This window comes from Podarcis erhardii (assembly GCF_964252035.2).
Source record: "Podarcis erhardii genome assembly, chromosome: 5".
Classification (NCBI taxonomy): Eukaryota; Metazoa; Chordata; class Lepidosauria; order Squamata; family Lacertidae; genus Podarcis; species Podarcis erhardii.
In genome coordinates, this window is record NC_138509.1 from 7,119,340 (window position 1) to 7,145,847 (window position 26,508).

General features: G+C 43.4%; 1 protein-coding gene across 1 annotated transcript in view; it reads right to left on the reverse strand.

The window, feature by feature from the left end:
* Nucleotides 1-1,982: 1,982 nt before the first annotated feature.
* Nucleotides 1,983-26,508, reverse strand: part of CD9 (CD9 molecule) — a 30,340-nt gene continuing 5,814 nt past the window's right edge. Inside the window, exons 2-8 of the mRNA XM_081861053.1 lie at nucleotides 12,003-12,105; nucleotides 9,618-9,715; nucleotides 6,882-6,956; nucleotides 5,985-6,077; nucleotides 3,954-4,046; nucleotides 3,237-3,320; nucleotides 1,983-2,355 (exon numbers count right to left, since the gene is read on the reverse strand). Coding sequence (XP_081717179.1) covers nucleotides 2,290-2,355; nucleotides 3,237-3,320; nucleotides 3,954-4,046; nucleotides 5,985-6,077; nucleotides 6,882-6,956; nucleotides 9,618-9,715; nucleotides 12,003-12,105 — 612 coding nt within the window. The 3' untranslated portion in view covers nucleotides 1,983-2,289. The remainder of the gene's footprint in view (nucleotides 2,356-3,236; nucleotides 3,321-3,953; nucleotides 4,047-5,984; nucleotides 6,078-6,881; nucleotides 6,957-9,617; nucleotides 9,716-12,002; nucleotides 12,106-26,508) is intronic.

Genomic DNA, 26,508 nt, shown 5'->3' on the forward strand with positions numbered 1-26,508 from the left:
ATGGAATCCCTCGGACCACTGTCCCCTCCTACGCTCCCTTCGGATTCCTCCCCCTCGCTCTCCATCTCCCATCTTCCCTGTGCCTCAGCGCCTGAGCCCCTGACACCGAACATACTCCGTTTTGAGTGTTACGCTGAGGTCTGTCTGTTTTTGCTATTTATTTTGCGTTTTTGTTTTGTGGCTCTTTTTGGTTTTGGTTTTATGACTGTGTGGAACCCAGTTCAGTTACTGATGGATTGTGTGACTGCAGTACATTATTGCTTTCATTTTATGGATCAATGGTCTCGTTAGATAGCAAAATCCCCTGTTTTAGGGGTTGTTTTTAAAAGTCTGGAATGGATTAATCCATTTTGCATTACTTTCTATGGGAAAGCACGCCTTGGTTTTGGAACACTCTGGTTTTGGAACGGGTTAAGTTTGAGAACCAAGGTACCACTGTATGGTTAAAAGAAGCTCTTGGGTATCATCCTCATTTTGCTTTATTTACATGATGAATGGATAGACTGTCCATAATCTATCTGTTTTAAAAGTGAAAATTACAGGTAAATGTCTTCTTCTTCTTTGGCAATCACTCACAGCCAAGTAAGATTGTCTTCCATAAACACGGTTTTAACAATGAGTTCATAAGTGACTGTGGATCCAATTCTGGATCCACACATCCTTCCACAGTGGGGACATTGGTTTCCGGGCGGGAGTTGATCATGGTGTGGATTTGCCAAGCGTGCCTTCCTCTTAGCACGTTTCTCCCTTGCGTTCTGAGTTTGAGTGTCTTCAAAGCCCATGACACCTTTGGTCAAGGCTGTTCTCTTGCTTTGGAAGACGATCATCAGGCTTCTGCACAACATGATCAGTCCAGCGAAGTTGATGTTGAAGAATCATTGCTTCAACACTGGTGTGCCCAGGCCTGCAGTCTACATTTCATTTTTTCTGCTATGTTTTTACAAAAGCTTTGTTTCTCTCTTTAGACAGAATTCTGTAGACAACTGAAAATTAAATTACCGTATATACTTAAGTATAAGCCGACCCAAATATAAGCCGAGGCACCTGATTTTACCACAAAAAACTGGGAAAACTTATTGACTCGAGTATATGCCAGTTCACCACACCACAATAAAAAATGTGCTGAAAAAGTAGGCTTATACTTGAGTATATACAGTATGCATTTCACATTGGGTATGAGGGAGTTGGGTATGTTTAGCCTGGAAATGAGTTTGATAGGAGATACGAGAGACATCTTCAAATATCTAAAGGACTGTCACATGGAAGAGGGAACAAACTTGCCTTCTCCTGCTCTGGTGGGTGGGACCCGAAACAATGGATTCAAGTTACAAGACATGAGATTCTGGCTAAACATCAGGAAAAAGCTTTCTGGCAATAAGAGCTGTTTGACAGTGGAATGGGTTCCCTAAAGAGGCTGTGGACTCTGCTTCTTTGAAGGTTTTTAAGCAGAGATTGGATGGCCATCAGTCAAGGATGCTTTAGCTGAGATTCCTGCAATGCAGGGGGTTGGACTAGATGACACTCAAGGTCCCTTCCATCTCTACAATTCCATGATTTAGGTCTTGAGTATAAAATGCGAACCCATCTGCATAAATTCTGTCCAAATACCGGTATTTTGAATCATCTCTTCATGTCTGTCACATGTTGTTGTTTTCCCCAGCACCTAAAAAATACTCCTCTGCATGGATATTCATTGTCAGTTACCATCCATTAAATCACTTCCAATATATATCTAAATTAATTTCAATTATTAGTCAGTTGCTCATGAATAGGATGCCTAAGTTTAATATTTGCTGCCCACCAAGTCTGTTAAAGTAATGGGAGAAAAGAGTCGGGATCTCACCCACATGCAAGAAACATTTTCAGTATTTGAGATTTTTGCTAAGAAATACCATGAAAAAACAATTTAGCCCCCATTTCCCCTCCTGTGTCAGAATCAGTACACTGAAAAGAAAGGCGCTTTTTTTAAAAAAAGGTCACTATGTGTTCTTAAATCTTTATTAAGTATCAAATTTTCTCCAATGTAAGTTACATCCCAGTTGTTAAGTCTGAATAAAGAAGACAAACCCTTATATACAAGTTGTTAGACTTTAGCTTAACAAATATAGTACCTTCTCAAAATTAGATTTCTTTTAAACTTTTATAAACAAAGCATAAAAACGAAGATCAGTACTAAATAAAGCATTTTTAAAACAAATATATAACTTTAGAAATGACTTTCAGAATGCTAAAGTGAATAACTGGAGATTCCTTGAATGCTGCTAACGGCCCACTCTGCCAGAGGCTCCTTTAGACCATTTCTCGGTTTCTACGAATAGCACAGCAAAGGATCATGCTGAAAATCATACCGAAGATCTAAAAAAATAGAAAGACACACAATTGGCAAAGTTTCTCCATGAAGAATACCACGAAGGAGATAAGTGAATTAAATAATTTTGGTTTAGGCTTAAAACTGCAATGGTTCAAAGCTAGCGATGCTTTGGAAAGCAGTTCAGCATTGCTCAATTTCTGAAGTGCCCTCGGTCCTCCCATCTTGCAGGAGAGTAGGTCACACTAGCCACTGAGCTTCACAGTTTTTTGCCACGGCTGGTTTTCTCTCAGCAGGCTTCCCACCGTTGGGCAATTGGGCCTGTTGACAGCTTTTATATGTAAGGGCCTTTTCAGTAGTGGCACCCGCCCTGTGGAAAGCCCTCCCATCAGATGTCAAAGAGATAAACAACTATCTAACGTTTAGAAGACTTCTGAAGGCAGCCCTGTTTAGGGAAGTTTTTAATGACTGGTGTTTTACAGTGGTACCTCGGGTTAAGTATTTAATTCATTCTGGAGGTCCGTACTTAACCTGAAACTGTTCTTAACCTGAAGCACCAGTTTAGCTAATGGGGCCTCCCGCTGCCGCCACGCCGCCGGAGCACGATTTCTGTTCTCATCCTGAAGCAAAGTTCTTAACCTGAAGCACTATTAGTGTTAGCGGAGTCTGTAATCTGAAGCGTATGTAACCTGAAGCGTATGTAACCCGAGGTACCACTGTATTGTATTTTAAATCCTTATTGGAAGCCGGCCAGAGTGGCTGAGGAAATGCAGCCAGATGGGCGGGGTATGAATAATTAAATAGCATTATTATTATTATTATTATTATTATTATTATTATTATTATTATTTTCTTACAAAGAATGCCATGCTTGGCATTATGCAACATGCAGCTATATGCCAACCTTATGGAAAATACTGGTACTTACCATCACCACACCAACACCAATGCCGACTGCCCCAATCACATTCAGCTTTTTGGTGAAGACTTCCTCAATAACTGTAGGGCATGCCTGGAAGAAAAACCAAGCCTTCACCTTGTGTACTCTTATACATTAGGGTTACCAGATGTCCCCGGTTCCTGGGGACAGTCCCCGGATTTGCAAATCTGTCCTCGGGAAACATGGCAGCGGCAGCCTCAGCAGTTGTGCAAAACATATCATATGAGGACTTCCGGTGAGGAAAAATGGTGGGCGCCATGGCAGCGAGCAGCTTCTGAAGCCAGCCAGAGCCAACTGCGCTACCAGGCTGGCTGCCACTGCTGAAGGGGAACCAGGGATGTCCGGTGGTACAGATCTCCTGCCCCCTGCCCCCTTTGTTTTGACTGATGGGGGAGGCTCAGGAGTTGTGGGCGGCCGGCCGTTGCCCAGTTTTTTAAAAAAACTCTGCACATTTATGTTTCACAGGGTGCGAAAGAAGGGCTTTGCACCTTTATACAATATGCATGTGTGCTTGGGCACACCATCCCCACTACTGACTCCCTGTTGCTACTCAACTTCAAAAAAAAAAGGGGTCCCCAGATTCACTGGGGGAAAAAAATCTGGTAACCGTATTATACATGCAAGCACCAAAGAGATGGAATTTGCCATATTATGCTGACACTTAGTAACACGAGGCATGTCCCTATCTGCGGCACAACGACATACCTGTAGCTGAATGGTTTCGAGGACACCGCTCTGTTTGGGACAAGTGTCTTCAATTGCTGCCTCAATAGCCCCTGTGAGGCCACAGCAGTTCAGCTAGAGCAGAGAGAAAAGTTACATTTCAGTTGTGTTTCAAAATACGGATGAAACATACAAGTCAACGGATCTGGGTAAATTATCAGTTTGAAGGACTTTGCTGAAATAAGATCTTTGGAGATTATTCGAAAACGTGCCTTTAGAAAAACCTACAAACCATGGAAGCCTCCTGTGCAGTAAAACTTCTCTAAAACTTAGTATAGTTATGCTCTTGCCCAGATTCGGCCAAAGACCAACCGCATGTAGATTCACACTTCCATGCAAGTCATCAATATGAACGTGCACTGGAAACACCCCACCCCACCAGCAGGGACCTGGATGAAGAAACTAGAAGCTGCAGGTGGAAAACTGTCTCACAGCTAAATACAAAGACAGGGAGACCAGGGTGCCTGAGGCAATTGGGCGAAAATTCCCAGAGGAACTTCTCAGAGCACCAGGACTGATCCGGCCAGCGTCTGGACCCTCAGCTGAGCTTGAAGAATCAGATGCCTGCCACCACACACCAACAGTCCAGCAGTACTGGGAGCACACCAGCCGGGAGGCTGTGGAACAAAGGAGGAGGAGGGCCTGTCTTCAGGCCAAAGGGGCTGGCCTTTTATGGTTCTGAAACAGTCTCTAGGGGGTGAAGCCTGGAGGAGGTAAAGGTAAAGGGACTCCTGACCATTAGGTCCAGTTGTGGTCGACTCTGGGGTTGTGGCGCTCATCTCGCTTTATTGACCAAGGGAGCCGGCGTACAGCTTCCAGGTCATGTGTCCAGCATGACTGAGCTGCTTCTGGCGAACCAGAGCAGCACATGGAAACACCATTTTACCTTCCCACTGGAAATAGTAGACCTATTTATCTACTTGCACTTTGACGCGCTTTCGAACTGCTAGGTTGGCAGGAGCAGGGACTGAGCAACGGGAGCTCACCCCGTCACGGGGATCTGAACCACCGACCTTCTGATCAGCAAGTCCTAGGCTCTGTGGTTTAACCCACAGTGCCACCCGCGTCCCCCTGGAGGAAGTAGTCTGGGGTTAAAGGCATGAAAGGCCTGCCTGCTCCCCAAGTTGGTCAGAACAAGCTGCTTACTTGGAGCTATCCATGGTCCAGCAACCTTTGAGCAGCCGTGCGCTGGACGGGAACACAACACATCCAGACTACAATGAGCCCCAATGGTCTAGCTGGGAGCGACTGATGGTCATTCAAAGAAACAAAATGCAAATAGCACCCCTTTCACATTAAAGGTAAAGGACCCCTGGCAGTGAAGTCCAGTAGCGAATGACTCTGGGGTTGCGGCGCTCATCTCGCTTTACTGGCTGAGGGAGCCGACGTTTGTCTACAGACAGTTTTTCCGGGTCATGTGGCCAGCATGACTTAGCCACTTCTGGCAAAACCAGAGCAGCGCATGGAACCTTCCCGCCGGAGCGGTACCTATTTATTTACTTGCACTTTGACGTGCTTTTGAACTGCTAGGTGGGCAGGAACAGGAACCGAGCAATGGGAGCTCACCCCGTCACGGGGATTCGAGCCGCCGACCTTCCGATCGGCAAGCCCAAGAGGCTCAGTGGTTTAGACCACAGTGCTACCCACATCCCAGATTAAGCTGTTGCAAATTGGGACTCCTGGCCTTTATTCCTAGCACTCACTGGCTCAGTGGAGATGGGATGTTTTTCAATCTCTTAGGCATGGTTAAGAGATTTGGAAATTCCCCCACCCCACCCCACAAACCTCCCCTCGTCCACTTCAATTCTCCTCCAACTACGGACAGTGTTTGTGACGGATGCAACTTGAGCACCAACCACGGTCGCTTTTAAACACGTTTGGTGAGGATGTTAACATCAACTATAGCTAGCACTTGTCTGGGAGGGGAAAATACAAACAGCCCCATCATGGATAAGTGCTCTGAACCGGTTATAGAAGCAAAGAAAGAAATAGTTGAGATCTGATCTGGCTTACCGCGGCCTGAATGGCTCTCAGTGTTTCTTTGGCGGCAGGTTCCCTTCTTTTGTCGTATGCTGATTTGTAAAAGTCCTGCACCTCCTTAACAATCTAAAAACACAAACAACATAATAATTTACCCCAATAATGATGATAGTGGTTACATTCACCTTTTTGCTTAAAAAGGAGAAGCTGGAATATGCTGTCTACGACATGACTGCTGAAGTCCTTCAGGCTAATCTACCAAACACTCCTTGCCCTCCCCGCAAATCTAACTTGGCCATATCTAGGGTCTTAATGTCTACAGAGGGGCAGGAAAGGAGGACAATAGGTGACTAGTACTTGTGTAGCTTTGAATTCTCAATTGGGGTTAAAGCAGAACACCGTGGTTGCATCTAGGTCTAAGTCGTGTGTACTGCATCAATCAGATGTGAGGGGTGGGGAGGCGGCCCCTATTCTACCAAAAAGGAATGCTTGGAATAAGGAAATATAACATATGCCTTGTGCTATCTTAAAGACTGACAGGTTTATTATTGGTTGTCAGACTCGATTTGGGGGACACAGTTTTGTCTTGGTTCCAGTCCTTTCTGGCCAGGACAGAGCCTGTTGGTGGTGCTAGTGGACTGGTGCTGTATCTCATGGCCTTCTGCTTATGGGGTGCCTCAAGTTCTATTCTGTCCCCCTCAGTAATTCTTATTACTACTACACTACTACTATTCCTACAACTACAGCCCCCATAGTAAACCACTGGGGAAAATCACCTGGAGGTTTCTGCTGCCAAGTCCCGAGAATACCGGTGACCAAAACTCTACTTCAAGTTTCTATCTGCTAATCCTGAGCAGATATTTGGATGTATAATTCTGTTAGAATTCTAGATGGCATATAAAATCAACTTTAAAAATATGTCTGCCTTACCTTTTCCTTGTTTGAAAATCCCAAGATGGCAGCAGCTACTTCAAGGGCAAAAATCACAAGAAGGAAGGTAAAAAACTAGAGGCAAAGGAGACGAGAGACATTTTGAGTAAGGTCATGGCTGAACAATGGTTTATAAAACCATGAGACAGTAATACTTAACAAGTCTATAGATAGGGCTTTAGAATGCTATGCGTGCTTCGTAAACTTTATCTCCGTTACCATATCACAGTCACCTCCCAAGGCAAGATAGCAGGCTAAGTGTAGCAGCTCATGTAAGACCACTGAGGACATTGGAGGAGACATAGGAACTACAGTGGTGCCCCGCAAGACAAATGCCTCGCAAGACGGAAAACCCACTAGACGAAAGGGTTTTCCGTTTTGGAGGTGCTTCGCAAAACGAATTTCCTATGGGCTTGCTTCGCAAGACGAAAATGTCTTGCGAGTTCCTGCGGGGGTTTTTTTCCTCCCCCCCCCCTTTTTCTAAGCCGCTAAGCCGCTTATCTGCTTATCTGCTAAGCCATCAATGGGCTTGCTTCGCAAGACGAAAAAACCGCTAGACGAAGAGACTCGCGGAACGGATTAATTTCGTCTTGCGAGGCACCACTGTAATGGCTTCCTAGCTCACACTTGCGCAGCCCAATCCTACGCAGCCAGAAGTTCCACTTTGTTCAACAGCACTTACACATGCATGCTTAGGATTATTGTGATAAATGCGTATAAAGTGCTTTGACTCTGTTGAAAAATTCTCAGCACAAAAACAGAGATTTCTTCTCTTACCTAATGAGCATGTTATTGCTAAACACATCTCTGAACCCTAAGTGACGTTTCCCCAATATAGTAAGTCTGTCACTTATGCAGGGGTTACCGTTCTTTTCTGTGTATTAGTCGGGGTCCCCCTCCAAAAAAAGTTAAGAAATGGGGGGTGGGTGTCTTATACATGGTCAGTGCATTTTGTTGAGTTGGGATTTGTTGGTCTGTGGTGTCATTGCTGGCTTTGACAAATTCTGGTGTCTATTTGCTTTTGCTGCAGTAATAATACATGTGCTTTTTGTTTTTCATCGAGGAAGGAACAGCTGACAGGCGGCTTTTGCTGTGTGTGGGTGGCAGCACTGCTCTGACAGGTGAGTGATTTTCGGCAATCTCCCCCCTAAAAAAAAAAGCTTAACAGCTCTGGGCAACCTCCCCCCATTTTCTTCACTTTGAGTCCCCCAAAGTAGGGGTCATCTTATACATGGGAGCGTGTTATACAGAAAAATACGGTCTGCTCCGGGGGTCGTGCCTAAAGCCAAATTCACATATCGTCAAAACACATTGGGTTCAATAGCAGGTGGGATTGCCAAAGTCATTTCCCCCAGTAACCCTGCCCCATATTTTTCCTTTTTAAAGTCAACACACCTAAAGCTGAATGTGCGCAAATTAAATGTGCAATAAATTGCGGGCTTACTGTGTTGCATTTCTCCAACCACCGCTTGTGAACTCTGTGATCAAATTATAGCCAAGTATCCATTTGCACACCCTGCTTTGCTTATTGCACCATACACATACAGCAACCGACGGAAGGACGTCACTTCTGTTTCTGTATCTGGGAATTCCAAAAAGTAAGGCCATGCACTGAGAAGCCTTGAACCTCAGAGACTTGGAGCTGTGCTCCACATGGGTAGTAAAGGTAAAGGGACCCCTGACCATTAGGTCCAGTTGTGGCCGACTCTGGGGTTGCGGCGCTCATCTCGCTTTATTGGCCGAGGGAGCTGGCGTACAGCTTCTGGGTCATGTGGCCAGCATGACTAAGCCGCTTCTGGCGAACCAGAGCAGTGCACAGAAACACCGTTTACCTTCCCGCCGGAGTGGTACCTATTTATCTACTTGCACTTTGACATCCTTCGAACTGCTAGGTTGGCAGGAGCTGGGACTGAGCAACGGGAGCTCACCCCGTGGCGGGGATTCAAACCGCTGACCTTCTGATCAGCAAGTCCTAGGCTCTGTGGTTTAACCCACAGCGGCACCCGCGTCCCGCTCCACATGGGTACTTACTGGGAAATTCCATGGGCTGCACCCAAAGCCTTAAATGGATGTTCTAAATCATAGAAGCCCATAGAAAGGAGGACGAATTAGGGAGTGGAAATAATTCAAAGGCAAATTATATCAAGACTTCCAGAAGGAAGTAGATTTTAATCCCCAGCACCTCCAATTAAAAGGGATCCTCAGGTAGCAAAACTATGAAAGCCTTATTGGAGAACTTTTACTGGATGAAGTAGGGAGCACTGGGCTTGAGGTATCCATGGTCTAACCACACAGGGGTCAGCAACCTATTTCAGCCGTGGGCTGGACTATATTTTTGGAAAAGAAATGAACGAATTCCTATGCCCCACAAATAACCCAGAGATGCATTTTGAATAAAAGGACACATTAGACTCATGTAAAAACACGCTGATTCCCGGACTGTCCACGGGCCTGATTTTGAAGGCGATTGGGCCGCATCCGGCCCACGGACCTTAGGTTGCCTACCCCTGGCTCTGACGTGAATGAGTTTCACCACATGTAGGAGGATCCAGTTCTGTGACATAAACATTGAAATCTAACTTGTGTTGGCAACTTTTGCACATGTGCATTCTAGGAGGAGTTTATGTGCACTGTGAAGGAAAGTACTTCCTTTTGAAAACAGGCTCCAGAAAGAATTCAGAAGACATGAAAGCGGTATAGCCTTCTTCCTACCATAGAAACTAATGCCATACTTACCAAACCAAGCATGCACTGGGACTCCTGTATCGCTCCACAGCATCCCAAGAAACCAACCAGCATTATGAGGGCACCAGCTCCAATTAGAACGTAAACCCCTGGAGGCAGAGGGATTTTAAAAAATCAAAACAGAGAAGATTTATTCTCAACTAAAAAAAAAATTCACATTTTCCAAGTTTGAACAACATGAAGGCTACCAGCTACACTGCCACTACTATTTATGTATTACATTTATATACCACTTTTTCTTCCAAGGACCTCAAGGTTGTTTACATGGTTACACTAGCAACATTATTGTTGCTTCTTTAAAAAGAAAGCAGTACTAGCAGAACAAGTTTCTATAAAAATGGGTTTTCGGTGGCGAGTGCAGAGGACGGGGGGAAGGCTATTTTGTCTATTCCCATAAAAGAAATCAGTCGCTTTTCTTATCACCAGAATAGGTTTACAACAGTCCTTTTTAAGAGTATTTCCCTCCTGACTAGAGACTCCCTCCTGACCCACCAAAGCTTATTTATCTGTTGTGCAAACCTTAATAATCCAGCTTCTGGACTCATCAAGACCCCAATTGCATTTGCAAATGTTTGCAAGCAGCCAGCGCCTTCAACTCCTGCAGCTGGCCAGACAAAATGGCCATTCTCGTTATATGGCTTTAGCAGAAATGTTATAAGGAACTAGGTACAGATAGATTGTTAATGTATTAAAGGGGGAAAAAAAACAGGGTTAGAATATGTTAAGATAAATTACAGGATAGAAAACAGAGGAAGATGGAAAGGAATTGCTGAAACAGTTAATTGAAGTGGAATACATAAAGGGAGGTGTGAGGAGGTCGCTGACATAAGTGAATGGAAGATAAGATATTGCAATTGTTGGATTTTAAGTGTTTTTAATTGTTTTTGTTTTGTTTAGTTAATTTAATGTTTTAGGGTTTGTGGGGTGTGGTGTTTGTGTTTTTTGTATTGTAGTGTATTGTTTTGTTTAATTCTTTTTTTCTTTATTCTTTTGTAATCTTTAAACTGTTAATAAATATATTTTTTTTAAAAAAAAGACAAAATGGCCATTCTCAGCCAATGGCCTTTAGATGACCAGTTTACCCATAAAGAAAGATCTTTGCAATATATGTTGTGGAGGGCTGCCCTCAACACTTCTGCATCACGGTACCTCTGTCCTCCTGCTAAGGAATCCATAAAATCCTCCGATTTTATTATCGGCTTCAGCACTGAACTATCAGTGTGAGAGACGACCTTTCCCCTCGTGCACGACCTGTGGGAAGATGGCTTTCCAACATCTTCCCACAATGCTTGAGGCCATATGAGAAAGTTACAACTGGCGAACCATTAGTGCAATTCAAAGATGGCCTATAAGGCAGAGAATGCCACCCATGTCTAGGGAGCATGGTATAAAATCCAGGCTGGTTACAATTCCAAAACACAAGAGAAGAGATTTAGCTGATGACATGTACATGGTGAAGAAGAAGAAGAGGAAGAGGAAGAGGAAGAGGAAGAGGAAGAGGAAGAGGAAGAGGAAGAAGAAGAAGAAGAAGAAGAAGAAGCCCAGCAGTTGAAACTTCTGCCAGACAAGGACTAGGAAACCAGTAACACCTTCATGGGGTTTGGATGGAATATATAACCATTAATAACTTTGCCAATGTGTCAGTGGTCTGGGGATTAGCTAAGAAAAAACTGGCACTGGTTGGTACATTGGGAGGGGAGGAAGCAAGGGAGAAAATCCCACAGACTTCTTTGTCCACAAATCCAATGTTCCTACAGTGGGACTGTCAAAAGAAAGGAAGGATAGCAATTCCCCTTTCTTCAAGGCATAGCACTGCATAGCAATCTAAGACCAGGATTCCATGCCTAGGATCATCCCCGCCCCAAAGGCTGCTTTTCTGGGAAAAACTAAAGATCAAAACAGTACAAAATATAATAATTATTTTACTATATTAATATTAAAGGTCTTTCCCAAGAGTGGCTTGGCTTGCTTTGTGCTAGCATCTCTTAAGGTGTATCCTTAGCGGTGATCATGATATATCAAAGTATCCAATTTTCTGCCAAGTGGTGGCATATCTGCACAATTTCAGATTTCCAGCCAGATTAGAAGTGCCATATCCTTTTTTAGGGTGCACACTAGAGCCCCGTTTTCAGCTGGGAGATATATTTTTGTACATTTTTAGAGACCAAGGAATCTGAGATGGCACATATAAAAAAATTCACTTTGTCAATGGCAAGGAAATACCCTAATAATTTTGGTAACTATGTGAACAGGTCATTCCGTACTAAGCATCTTTACACATCTTACTGGTTTCCTTAGTCACTGTAAATACTTTTAAAAGCAGTGGAGGTATCAGGTGTACTGTTCATACCATTGAGCAATAATTTTACAACATACCTGTATAGAATGTACTGTTATTCTCATCCTGATCAAAAATATCTTTTGTCTGTTTATCAAATCGAAGCCATAGTCCAATTGCAAGGACTGCCGTTCCTGCAAGCTATGGAGAAAGGGGTGGGGAACAAAAAAAGAGAACATTTTAATTATGCATTTTACCATTTTAGGTGTATAACAAGTCAATTGTGGACAGTCCTCAGGTATTATTGACTTTTTAAATACCCATATGCATTAGACTAATTGGTTTTCAAACTTTTGGTCCTTTGGAAGCTGATATCATGAGAAGGGGTGGCTGCAGTGTTCCCCGGGCAGTGTGGAGAGCACTTTGGGTGAAAACACATGGGTCACCAATTAATATAGTCCTGTGCCCACAGGTTTCACAAAAACAGCGAAGAGTGAAACTGCATTTTTTGTTTAAATGGCTGAAGCTATCTGCCAAATTATACTGATCCTTGAGCATGCCAATACGTTTACACCTTTCGCAAAAAATATGTAGTTTATGTAGAAATGAGAGTTTGTAAGAACGTTAAGTAGAATTCTGCTGGGGTAACAGATATAAGATGTAAGAATTGCATGGTTCTGATTCAGAACAAGAGAGGCCCATCTACTACCATCTACTGTTTTCAAGAGCTGCCAACCAAATGCCCTTCGAATGTCTCAAGCCATGATCATTTGCCGCAAGCATCAGTACTTGGTCATTATGGCAGAACAGGAATTCTAGAAATCTTGGGTGGCAAATACAGAATCCTAGGATGGTTCTCTTTTAAAAAAGAGGGGTGTAGGTGAAGAAGAGAGAAGAGAGAAGAGAAAATGATTGAAGGTGAGCTGCTCACGGATCTTTTGCCTCACATTTCCCCCTCTCCCCATCCCAAACTCTGAAAGGTTACAGGTTTCTTAAGAGTGTCCTCACTGGGAGAGATGGAGGGCACAAGGAGAAGGGGATGACAGAGGACGAGATCAGTGGATGGTGTTCTCGAAGCTACCAGCATGAGTTTGACCAAACTGTGGGAGGCAGTGGAAGACAGGAGTGCCTGGCATGCTCTGGTCCAGGGGGTCATGAAGAGTCGGACACGACTAAACGACTAAACGACAACAACAACAAGAGTGTCCTCAAGCTTTCCTAATTCACTGCAAAGTTGTACAATTTGTGTTATGAAGGAGATTATTAAATTCTGGACACAAGTTTGCCATTCATTATATTAATAATAACAATAAACAACAACAACAACAACAACAACAACAACAACAACAACAACAACAACAACAACAACAACAACTCCTCTACTACTACTACTAAATGTTTTTATACTCATTTCTCCCAAACTGGGATTCTAGGAAAGAATGCCAGCACTTTACAGCTTTCTAAGGTGAGCTTTTGAAGATGCACATTCTGCTGTTTTGGAACATCTGGCTGAGCTGGTTGGGCCTCATTGCCACACTGTGATCTGCAAATGTGCTCTAGAACGCACAGCCAGCACAATGTACATTGCAGAAACTTGGTAGAATTCCTTCTTTTTGAAGGAAGCTTGTCACTAATCTTGTCATTGAGAAAGCAAAGCCCTTAAGTTTTCCAGATGGCAGTTTGAAACCCGCAGACCCTTCTAGGGTATGGAAGCACCAGTGGCAGCTCATGGAAGATCCAATTCAAGGACACACTGTTTCATCTCTGAAAGCACAATTATTATTGGGTACAAGGTGTTCCCTGGAGAAGACCATTAAACCACTGCATAAATGGTTTTAAGAGAAGAATTTACAATAACATGTCCTTGCAACATTTCAGAAATTTATCTTTTTATATATAAAAAAATTCAATTTACAAATGTGTGTTAATCCATTTTAAAGTCTTAGATATATAAAATAGATGTTCATAAATGTACCAAGCAAACACATACAAATATGTGGTATCTCTGAAGAAGTGTGCATGCACATGTAAGCTTATACCAAGAACAAACTTAGTTGGTCTCTAAGGTGCTACTGGACAATTTATTCTCTTACATATTTCGACATACAAATATGTAAACCTCATGTCTGAAACCCACAAAGTCCTGAAACCATTTTCTCTCTTCCAAATTGACCTCAAATATTTCTCTGCCTCCCCATTGTATCTTTGCTCACAAATCCCGTCTCTAGGGCACATTTAAGATGTGAATAGGGTGAGCCTGTGACCTGGATTCAGAAGTTGAGTAGTTATCCTAACAAAAGAGTGGCCAGGATGCCCAGGTAATCCAATCAGGTAACCTGTCAGACAGGATAAAAACAAGGCACTCAGATTTCTGTTGTAGTCCACCCCTTCTCTGATGTATTAAGGGGGCGGTCTTGGGCTACACCCCTTCTGTGCTGTAGGTATGATGTATCTGGGGTGGGCAATTTCAAAGTCTATATAAGGGCTTGCACACCTTTGTCCAGGGTCCCCCCCCCTCCTGTGTGTGTGTGGCGGGGGGGAGTACCCTGTAGCAACAGCTTTAATAAAAATCAGGCTTACTAGCTGCTTTGCTTCTCAATATTCTCTGGTTGGCTTCTGTTATTCTCTCCTACCAATAGGGAACCTATGTAAGGACCTTTATATGGGCTCTTGGGTACCCCAGAAGGGAAAAGGAGCAGTTTTTTCTCATAAAACCTCCAAATTTAGGAACACAGGGAAAACTTCATGCAAGAGAATATTGATACATCTAGCTCATTACTGTGGAGGAGAAATGAAAGTACAAAGCAATTGAAAGTGAAAGAAAGAGAAATGTGTTTATGAGAAATGGTGGGTCCTGCAACTCTGGGCTGGGTGGAATGTAAGGTCTGCATAAACTGAACGCAACAGGCATCCTTCACCAGACCACGTAGGCTCAGGTAGTTTATCTCAAGACGTGATTATCTCCTAGGGGCAAACACACAAACAAGAGGGAGGAAGAGCAGAAGATCTTGTTTTGTGAGTGGAAAATTTCTACTATTCCCATGTGTATCTCTTTGGGTTATGTCACGCTTAGTAGAAATAGGAGTGTGTTTTAGCTGCTGGGTGTCCCATTTGCCTCATTCACATGGTGAGAGCAAGTTGGGAAGCACTGCAAAGTTCTCACAAATGTGTCACTTTACTGACAACGGTTTCTGGAGTTCCATCGGCCACTGCAAACATCCTGGGTTGGGGGCTTGAATCCTGACACTTCCGTAACAGTGACCTGCTACATGTAAAGCAGATTTATACCTGAGCCACAGCCCTTCCCTTTGCAATGGCTTGCTAGACGAGAAAGGAAGCATCACAAATCCAACAAGAAGGTGAAAATGTAACATTTGATATCTCCTCAAACGCTAGTCTTTTCCCAATGGAGGCAGTTCACCCTAGAAAAACCTGTACAGTGGTACCTTGGTTTACAATCATAATCTGTTCCGGAGGTTCATTTGTAAACCAAAACAGGTTGTAACCCAAGACGCGCTTTCGCCAATGGGGCCTCCAAAAAAAGTTTGTTCGTAATCCAAAAAAAAAGGGGTTGTAACCCAAAAAAAGGTTGCAAACCAGGACATGCACTTCCGGGTTTGACATGTTTGTAATCCAAAATGTATGCAAACCAAGGAACCACTGTACAATGAAAGGTGTACAGAGAAAGTGTCAGATTCAAGCTAGTGTTTGAAATTTGTCAGGCGCATTTTGCTCCTGGCTACCAAGTGAAGTTGCCGGGCCTCAGGATGGTGCTTGACACCATCTCAAGATGCAAGCCTGGGGATTCTTTAATCTCGACTGTTTTCACACACTAGCAACACATCCTATAGAATTCTGTTATATTTTATCTGCACAATCAGAATATTTCAGGAACCAAGAAGTGGTACAGTAGTACCTCGTTTTGTGACCAGGATCCCTTCCAGAGCCCCGGTTGGTGGCTGAAAAGGATGCTGGACAAAGCGCCGTGTCTGCGCGCGCACACAGAGAGGTTTGTGCTTCTGCGCATGTGTGATTTAGCGCTTCTGCACATGCGCGAGCGGCGAACCCAGAAATAACCCGTTCCGGTACTTCCGGGTTTGCCACGGATGTTCAATGGAACAGGTGCTCGACTAGGCGGACGCTAGATGAGGTACCACTGTATTGAAAAATATTACTTTCATCTATTTCTTTTATCTCACATTTAATTGCATTATGATCTGAAAGTATCTTTGGTTGAATTTCAATTTTTATAACTCTAGGTACTAATTTGCTGGATGTCCAAACATAGTCTATTCTTGCAGCTAATTGATTTGGTTCTGAAAAATGAGTAAATTGTTTTTCTGATATGACTTGCAAGCCATCTGCCCCTCTAATGGACACGGCAGCCCTGGTTTAAGGAGGCATTTGACATCTAGCTTATATATCTGAGTTTCTAACATTGACTCAATCCCTGGCATTACCAGTTCAAGAGGGATACAGTGGTGCCTCGCAAGACGAAAAGAATCCGTTCCGCGAGTCTCTTCGTCTAGCGGTTTTTTCGTCTTGCGAAGCAAGCCCATTAGCGGCTTAGCGGCTTAGTGCTATTAGCGGCTTAGCGGATCAGCTGATAAGCGGCTTAGCGGATCAGCTGATAAGCGGTTTAGCAGCTTAGGAAAAAAAAACCCGCAGGAACTCGCAAGACATTTCGTCTTGCGAAGCAAGCCCATAGGAAATTTGTTTTGCGAAGCACCTCCAAAACGGAAAACCCTTTCGTCTAGCGGGTTTTCCATCTTGCGAGGCATTCGTCTTGCGGGGCACCACTGTATCAGTAGCAGGGCTGGGAAAGGCCTGTGCCTGAGATTTTGGTGAACCAATGCCAACTGGAACGGATGGCGTAAGTCTTAAGTGGAACTTAAGATATTGCTAGAGAGGAGAGACTGATGGAACATCAAGGGCAAGCCTTTTCCACCTGCCTCACGTCACCCCTTGCCTCAGACCTTTCTAAGGAGCAGCTTCTACCTAAGTATTTATTCTTGCTCTCTCCAGCATTTGTTGTGAGGGACCACACTTCGCCTTTTTTTTTTTTTTTGCAGGAACATGGCTGCATTGGGTTTTAAATATTTCTGAAATGCTTAAGATTTTGTTACCTTAATTTTATATATTTTTTATTTTGTATTCTTTTTCGTGCACAGCCTTGGGGGGCTCTCCCCCTTTTTGGGCCGCATCTTATAAATAAACAGTAATGTAACATACTGGATGAGAGTTATCCAGCGCTTTATCATTACGTGGTGAAATATCACATGTTACGGTTCCATGTGTGAGCTGACCCAGAGAAGGCAGTGGTTGACTAGCCAACAGCCTGTGAGGCAGGTCTAACAAAAGCAACACAACACACAAACAGAGCTTTAATTCTGTCAAGGTTTCGTTTGTAGCTTGAAAACACCCCTGATTACGATTACGATATCTTTATTGTCATTGTCCCTTGCAGAACAATGAAATTGAAAAACTACATAAAACTACATAAAACTACCACAAAACTACAAAAAACTACCACAAAACTACATAAAAACTACATAAAACTACTACAAAACTACATAAAACATTCAAAAACCCCTAAAAACTCTAAAACCCCATTTTAAAATACACTATACTACAGAGACCCCTTATGCTGCGTTTAGAACCAGAATTGCATTTACATAGAAACTGTTTCTCAGGTGGCTAGTCCTGGCCTTTATAACCCTATACCTTCTTCCAGAAGGCAGAAGTTGAAAGAGATCATTTCCGGGGTGCGTACTATCATGTGCTATCTCTGCCGCTTTCTTATGGCACCTGGCAGCATAGATTTGATCCAAGGTGGGAAGAGTGCACCCAATTATTCTCTCTGCAGTCATTACAACCCTGGATAGCATTGTTTTTTCCCTGGCCATGCAGTTCCCAAACCACACATACAGACCATAAGTTAGTACGCTCTCCACGGTGCAATGGTAAAATGCCATCAACAGGTCCTTTGAGAGATTGTTTTTCTGGACGATTCTCAGAAAATGTAACCTCTGATGTGGATCTCACTGAACACTGAAGAGTCACTGCAATATTCTTACACAAGTTATCCACTGTGAACAGTGCTATATAAACCAGTTTCTCATATTTAAAGTCTCATGTGCATCCTTTGCACTTGTCAGCCTTCATGAAAAGAAGAAGGGCATCAAAAATGCACCAACGTCCTGATATGGAGGTGGTGATTAGCAGCTCTTAAAGGAGATCTCAGCAGCTACATCGAGAGAAGTTTCAAACATTGCCAGTGTAACAAACTTTACAAGTTTTTTTCCTTTCCTCTTCTGGTTGTTTGGGAATGCATAGCTCCCCTCTCCTTCACAGTTGCTAGGATAAGTGGATGGCTCTATCAGACCAACACAAAGAGATGCTGCAAGGTATCAAGTAGCTCAATGGCCACATTCTAGTCTAACATCTTCATGTTCCTAAGAGCTACCCAATCATCTGGGCACAGGGCCACAAGGAGGAGGAAACTGGAATCATCTGCTTCCATTTGTAACCATTGAATGAATGTCATTTCATTCAAACTCAGCACAAACTTAGTTCAAAACAAATGCTATACAGTGGTGCCTCGCAAGACGAAATTAATCCGTTCCGCGAGTCTCTTCGTCTAGCGGTTTCTTCGTCTTGCGAAGCACGGCTATTAGCGGCTTAGCGGCTATTAACGGCTTAGCGGCTATTAACAGCCTAGCGGCTTTAAGAAAAAGGAAAAAAACTCGCAAGAAGTTTTGTCTTGCGAAGCAAGCCCGTAGGGGAATTCGTCTAGCGAAGCGACGCAAAAACTGAAAAACCCTTTCGTCTTGCGCGTTTTTCGTTTTGCGAGGCATTCGTCTTGCGGGGCACCACTGTAATGTAAGGAAAGTGTGAACCAGGTTTCACATGCCCCTGTGTAACATCTGAACCAGGTCAGTGTGCTGTGGCATGAAGTTTTCATTGACAACACTTTATTGTATTACGAACACTTCTTAAGAAGCGATCCACAGCTATCTTGGTGGGGCGGGTAAGTTCCTGGTGTGTTTAACCACAACTTGGCAATTAGGAAAGCAGGATAACATCTTCCCTGTAGACAACACCCTCCCTTCTGAAGCACACGTTTCTCCTACTGCTTCTGGCTACAACTAACCTGGTGTAGACAGTGATATATCACAAAGAATTACTGCATTTCTGAAGAACTGTGGACTGCCTTGCTTGCTTTGGTAGTTACTTTTTAATGTCCATTGGCTACAAACAGTAAAACCTAAGGTGGAAGTAGGAGAGGAGAGAGGAAAAAGTGGTACAGTGTTGTGGAGCCTAAGGTCTTAGATGAGACAAGAATTGGAAGATATCTTCTGAACTTCTTCTGCAGCACACTTTGTGCATCTGTCTACACAGGGGAGCCACAAGAGGGGAGCCAGAGTGGAGTAGCTTAGCCCTCTGCTTTTCTTCCTCTCTTTGCAAAGCCAAGCTGGCGCAGCAGCCAGGATGAGTATCAACTTAGCAAATTTCTAGCTCTTGTGATTTAGCAGGACAACATAACCCAAAGAACACACATACAGTGGTGCCCCGCAAGACGAACGCCTCGCAAGACGGAAAACCCGCTAGACGAAAGGGTTTTCTGTTTTGGAGGCGCTTCGCAAAACGAATTTCCCTATGGGCTTGCTTCGCAAGACGAGATGTCTTGCGAGTTCCTGCGGGTTTCCCCCCCCCCTTTTCCTAAGCCGCTAATCAGCTGATCCGCTAAAAGCTGCTAAACCGCTAATAGCGCTAATCCACTAAGCTGTCAATGGGCTTGCTTCGCAAGACGAAAAAACCGCTATACGAAGAGCCTCACGGAACGGATTAATTTCGTCTTGCGAGGCACCACTGTATGTAATTGTCCTTCAATACAGAATCACACTTCCAGTTCAACATGGCTACTGCATACATGTGAAATGGAAGGCTGAATTCATTTTGGCACTCCATGTGCACTTTAGACAAACGATCTCCACTCCTGGTAAAGAAAATTAACTCTCAGTGCGAGGAAAGAGGCTGCAACCTCAGGATGGCAAGACTGCGCACATTAGAACAGACAAGGCACCTCAAGAATAGTCCTAAGAGGCAGAACAGAGATGGCACGTAGAAATAGATGGTGCATGAAAACACTCCACACGACTCTGGAATAAAAGCAACCCAAGAACAGCAGCTCTGCCTGCCACCCCAAGCCTTAACTTGCGCCCACAGTGCAAGTCTAAGCAGGGGAAGAATTGGTTTCTGGCACAGTATGAGCAAAGCTGGCCATGCCTCACAAAGGATAGACGGTGCAATTTATGTTCAGAGGGTGGAAATAACCTTTTCAGTCACAAAGGAGAGAAAAACCACGTGGTGCCACAGAATTCCTAGGAATGGGCCGGGACTGGAATAGATTTATGCTAGGATATCCGGGCACACAGTAATTTGATGATTGTGTATGGATTTCATAGTTGTAAACTATTTAGGAGCCATTTTGGCATATACCTATAAAATAAATAGATGGTGATGGCATCTATATATTTCAGACCTGTGCTGCCCCAAAATGTATATTTTTCAAATCCTAGTGTAGGGAAGATTCCTCCATAGCCAGTAGCTAAGGTCCCAAGTCAAAGGCAATTGCCAGCTTCCAGTTAAAGCTGAGAAAGAGAAATGAGGGCAAAATAATCACAGAGAGGGATCTGAGTGCAAATGTCAATATAGCTCAATACATCCTGTAAATGAAGTTGGGGGGGGGCAGAAGAAGAGTTACGCAACAGCTTCCAAGACCCTAGCACTGCACTTAAATAGGGCAAGTGGTATTTTCCCTTAGCAATAAAAACTCAGCTCCAGATTGGTCTCCTCGTGTAATTTTGCCCTAAATAGGCAAACATTGCTAGAGGTTAATTAGGCAATTTCCAGAAACTTGGGTAATATTCTTTCTGTGTATGCACCACTACGCAACTTTTACAGCTAAATGATGTTTGATGAATTTCCCTGTTAATCACTGACACCTATTTGCCTTTTCCATATGTAAAATGCCTCTTTGCAAAAGGGAGCCTTTTTCTAGACAGAATCACCCTTCAGGCTTAACCGGGACATCCCTTGTCTCTGCTGAACAAACATGGACACTAAAGCATCGGGGAAAATTTCCTCTAACGTGTAATTTAATCCAGAGAATACACAGTGCAGGATTGGCTACTGCAAAATGCAAACAGCAGTCTGAGAATCACTTTGAGGCTCGTGGAGGCGGGATGTTGCTCAGGCAACAATCTTTGGCATAAATGCCCCTATTCAGAACAAATATAGAAAAAATGTCCCTGTTTTCATCAGAGACATGTTATTGTTTTCCATGCAAGTTCTAACCTTGTACATAACTGAACTTGGTGTTCAGAAAACTTGCACAGGATTGTGTTGTACGCATAATTTGGCAAAAATAAGGAAAATATATTTTTACCACATTTTGTATTAAACCGTGTAAATATACGGCATATAAACAACTTTGCTGATCTGCAAGCACTTTCATAATTGATAAATTTCAATTTCCCACACCCAGCTCGGAGGAGACTTAGTTTCTCAATCCATTTCAGTTGGGTTTAGACTTAGTTTTTGTACAGAAACTGCCCTGATCATCCTGTGGTAGTTCCCATGCCAAGAGAGAGATGGGGAGTAGAAGCGTGTTGGTTCTCCTAGACCAGTGGTGTCCAAACCTTTCTCAAAGAGGGCCAGATTTGATAAAGTGAAGGGCCATGAGGGCCGACCAAAGGGCCAACCTTTTTTTTAGGATTGAAGTTCTTGAGCTTGAGGGCTGAAGTTGTTGAGGTTTTTTTTTAGGATTTTACCTCATTACCCCCCAGGAAATAAACTGCCACAGGGGCCGGATGAAACTGACCAACGGGCCGGATTAGGCCCCCGAAACAAACTTTGGACATGCCTGTCCTAGACCTTTCAGGGCTTTCCATTCCACTGATCATAGTACCCTTCTAGATTTTGATCATTGGGATTTAAAGGCACCGCTTTTATGGTAGTTGCCTTCAGACTGGTGCTCCAGGACAACTCTCCCATTCCTTAGTACAGGGTAGGGTTTAATCTTGCTACCTATGCTTTTTGACATATACCTGAAGGAGCGTCTCCACCCCCATCGTTCTGCCCGGACGCTGAGGCCCAGCGCCGAGGGCCTTCTGGCGGTTCCCTCATTGCGAGAAGCAAAGCTACAGGGAACCAGGCAGAGGGCCTTCTCGGTGGTGGCGCCCGCCCTGTGGAATGCCCTCCCAGCAGATGTCAAAGCGATAAACAACTACCTGACATTCAGAAGACATCTTAAGGCAGCCCTGTTCAGGGAAGTTTTTAATCTGTGATATTTTACTGTATTTTTGGTTTCTATGGAAGCCGCCCAGAGTGGCTGGGGAAACCCAGCCAGATGGGCGGGGTACAAATAAATTATTATTATTATTATTATTATTATTATTATTATTATTATTATTACTGTATATATGGAACTGATTGAGATGCAATAAATATGTGGACATCAACTTCATTTCTATTTCTCATCTAATTTAGGTAAGTGGCAGTGACAAATAGGTGCTGAAGCACACTAATAGACTCCAGAGTCGTCCGCGACTGGACCTAACAGTCAGGGGGTACCTTTACCTTTTTGAGAGGCTACAGCAGGCTTCCTCAACCTCAGCCCTCCAGATGCTTTTGGCCTACAACTCCCATGATCCCTAGCTAGCAAGACCAGTGGTCAGGGATGATGGGAATTGTAGTCTCAAAACATCTGGAGGACCGAGGTTAAGGCAGGCTGGGTTACAGACCCAAGCCTCTTAGGGTCCAAGCTTTATAGAAACAGACGGACTGCGGACATATTCATGACTATTCTATACAGGATCTACACTTCTCAAGAGGTCCAGGGTCTACTGCATGGCATTCTCTTGGTGAAGTAGAGATTATAGTTTAAAACAAATCACATCCATATCCTACAAGCAAGCATTTCCTCATTTCTTGAGGCAGCTGTCCTCTGTGCAAGAGAAAAGGAAGACATGACCTCATAGCCATTTATTTCCACATAGATAGTAAACAGGGATGTTTGTGACAGCAGACTGACCACCCGCCTATGTCCCATGTGCAGATTATGCTTTGCTTATGTGCGTTCGCTGTGACACAACCACAACAGGTTTCAACATGGAAGAATCACGCAAAGCCGCCTTTCCGTAGCAGCCAGTTTTGCTGAATCACAAGGGCCCAGGCTTAAATCAACTGGGACTTCTGTGGGTGCATCGTGCCCCAGCATGTTCAATGAACTTCGCAGTACATACTCAGTAATCCTTTACAAACAGCCTTCTTGGAGATGTATTGTGCATGTACTGGAGATGAATGAATGGCTACTCAAGAAAATCTGCATTTAAAGGTTTTTACGTTGCTGTACTCCACCCTGACAGGGTGAGAGCAAAACAGAAATACTGTACAAACAAATATAATTAAGAGATTAGGGGTGAAACGAAGTGGTAAGCCTCATGCCACTTAACATTTATACAGCATTTCAGATTTGTCATAGCTCATCTGTCATAAATGTATAATGTACTATTAAGTTAAAATGTGAGCTGCAAGTAGAAGGACTGGTGAAATTATCAGAACCTTTAACTAATGGAGCACCTGAAACCTCTGAAATGCTGTATTTGTGTGTGTGTTTTAATGTTATATTGAATTTTGCATTTATGGTACTACAGTGGTACCTCTGGATGCGAACGGGATCCGTTCCGGAGCCCTGTTCACATCCTGAAGCGAATGCAACCCGCGTCCGCGCATCGCTGCTTCTGCGCATGACGTCATTTTGAGCGTCTGCGCATGTGGTGAAACTGAGAAGTAACACGCTCTGTTACTTTCGGTCGCCGTGGAGCGCAACCTGAAAATGTTTAACCTGAAGTTACTTCAACCCGAGGTATGACTGTAATAAAAATAATTCATCAAAAAAGGGTAAGGATTGCAAGATGTAGTAGGTGGGAAACTTGCTGGGAGACAGAGAAGAGACACTTATGAAACCCAAGAGTGCAAGAAAATGACAATTTGGTTAGGATTCTGACAATTACACTACTTTAAGAATAAGAGTGCCTCAAAGTATGGCATTTCTGTTCATTCTGAATCTAATTATTCATCCTATCTTTCTGAAGCTTAGCATGGATATCTACCTCTTGTTGAATCAAACTTCAGTAAAGTTGGCTGTTGTTGGCTTTTTTTAAAAAAATGGCTGCCTTATAGTACTTATAACATTTTTGCACTGAAGCACTGCTTTCCCACACTTGTGAAATGTTTAAATGTCTCTTCCCACTTTTACATCCCACTTTTCTTCCAAGGGGCTAAAAGGGGTTGTACAGTCATACCTTGGGTTGCGAATGTGATCGGGGGGGGGGGCACATTCACAACCCGCAGCGTTTGCAGTCTGAAGTGCTGCGTCTGCGCACACGCATGACGTGATTTGGTGCGTCTGAGCATGACGTCATTTTGTGCTTCTGCGCATGCGCGAGCTCCAAAACCCGGAAGTAACCCGTTCCGGTACTTCCGGATTCGGTGCGGTCCGCAACCCGAAAACACACAACCCACAGCATTCATAACCCAAGGTATGACTGTACATGGTTCTTCCTCCTTTGGATTTTATTGTCACAACAACCCCATGAGGTACATTAGGCTGAGGGTATGTGACCTAGCTTTATGGCCAACTGTGGGTTTGAATCCTGGCCTCCCAGGTTTTACTCAAACAACCTAACCACTACACCACACTGCCAAACAGGGCCAGATTTAGGTTTGATGAGGCCCTAAGCTACTGAAGGTAACAGGACCTTTTTTATGTCCAGCAGTCCTTTGTCAACAACAAATTGTTGCTTTTTTGTGTTGAGTTTATGCTATATGGTAATTTATGGACCTACAGTGGTACCTCGCAAGACGAAAATAATTCGTTCCGCGAGTCGCTTCGTCTTGTGATTTTTTCGCCTTGCGGAGCGTGGATTCCCCGGGTATTAACGGTTTTACAAAAAAGGAAGCAAACTCGCAAGACGTTTTCGTCTTGCAAAGCAAGCCCATAGGGAAATTCGTCTTGCGAAGCACCTCGAAAAACGGAAAACCCTTTCGTCTAGTGAGTTTTTCGTCTTGCGGGGCACCACTGTAATAGGTATCTAAGCCATTTGCACATAACAAATAGGAGCCTACACAACACAAAACACTGTTGCTGTATGTAGGTTTTTTAATCTTATATTTTGGAAATGTACATCCAGGTGTTTTTTCCTTTAATTTTTTGGGGGGGGCCCTAAGAGAGTGGGGCCCTAAGCTATAGCTTGTTTAGCTTATACGTAAATCTGGCACTGCTGCCAAACATTGTGCAGTGACATATGGTAAGGTAAAGCATGTAAAGGATATATTTTGCAATGGGTTAGCCTTAAATGTTCTGATAAATTGAATAAACTTGAATCATTGCTTTTTTGGTTTCACCCCTGGATGTGTGGAAGAATTACTCTGCAGTTTTAAGCTTTGCAACCAGCAATTATGAAGAAGTTTACTAAAAGAAGACAAATATTCCATAGAACCATGTAAGACGTGTGAATACTATTGCAAAATGGTTTACAACTATTTGAAACCGATAATGATTTCCAAATAAAGCTTTGAAGATAAAATTATACGGTTGTCTATCCCCCACAATTACGTATTTTAGTTCAAATATTTGCACTGTTCGAAAGCTTTTGATATCTCATTGCTTTTTTTCTGGGGAGATGCTGGAGGACGCATACCCCTAAACATTTTGTGAATCTAACGGGAGAAGAAACTTAAAATTTTTAGTTTCTCCTCTAGCACGGTGAATCGTCAGTTCCGTTGCTACCCCCAATGGCAGCCTCATTTCCTTTCCCAGTATTTTCTGAGTCTCAGACAGAAGCGGGCATTTAATGTGTGAAGCAGTGTGGAATGTGCATGTGTGGTGTTTTACTAGTGCAAGTTTGGCCTCACTGAGGGGCTGTATTTCAATACGAGTTGGAAAATTACTGACTATTTTTCATCAACACAGCCAGCAAAGAAGTGTAAAGTTAATGATGACTCTGTGTAATATGAGGTAATGCAAGTTCTTTGTACTTTTGTCCATTTACTGCATTTATTTTCCCCGATTTGAATTATAAAATGTAGATTTTCTTGAGTCACAATGAGAGTACCCCTAAACATTTTTTAAGGGGGGGAGCACTGGATATACTTACACAGTGCATAAAATTTACACAGCATACTTTTTTGGCTTTCCTTGCAACACATAGCTCAAAAAATGATAAATCAGATAGCAATAAATTTTGGTGCACCTGAAAGCATGGGTGCACAAAGGCCCAGTTCCAAGCCAGCACATCACGTGAGGCGAGAAATGTGTTTACTGTGCCATGATTCCTCACAGTTTCCTTGCTTTTTTGGTGTCTAAACTCCTCAATTAAAGTGAGGGTCCCCCCCCCAATTTAAAAGTATCTTAGAATATATCCTATGTTGCTTGGGGGGGCAGCGGGGGCTGGATTGAGGAAGGATATGTATTTATGCATACAGGCAAGTGGAGATTTCTCTAACTTCACTTTAAAACAAGCCACCTCCTTGAGT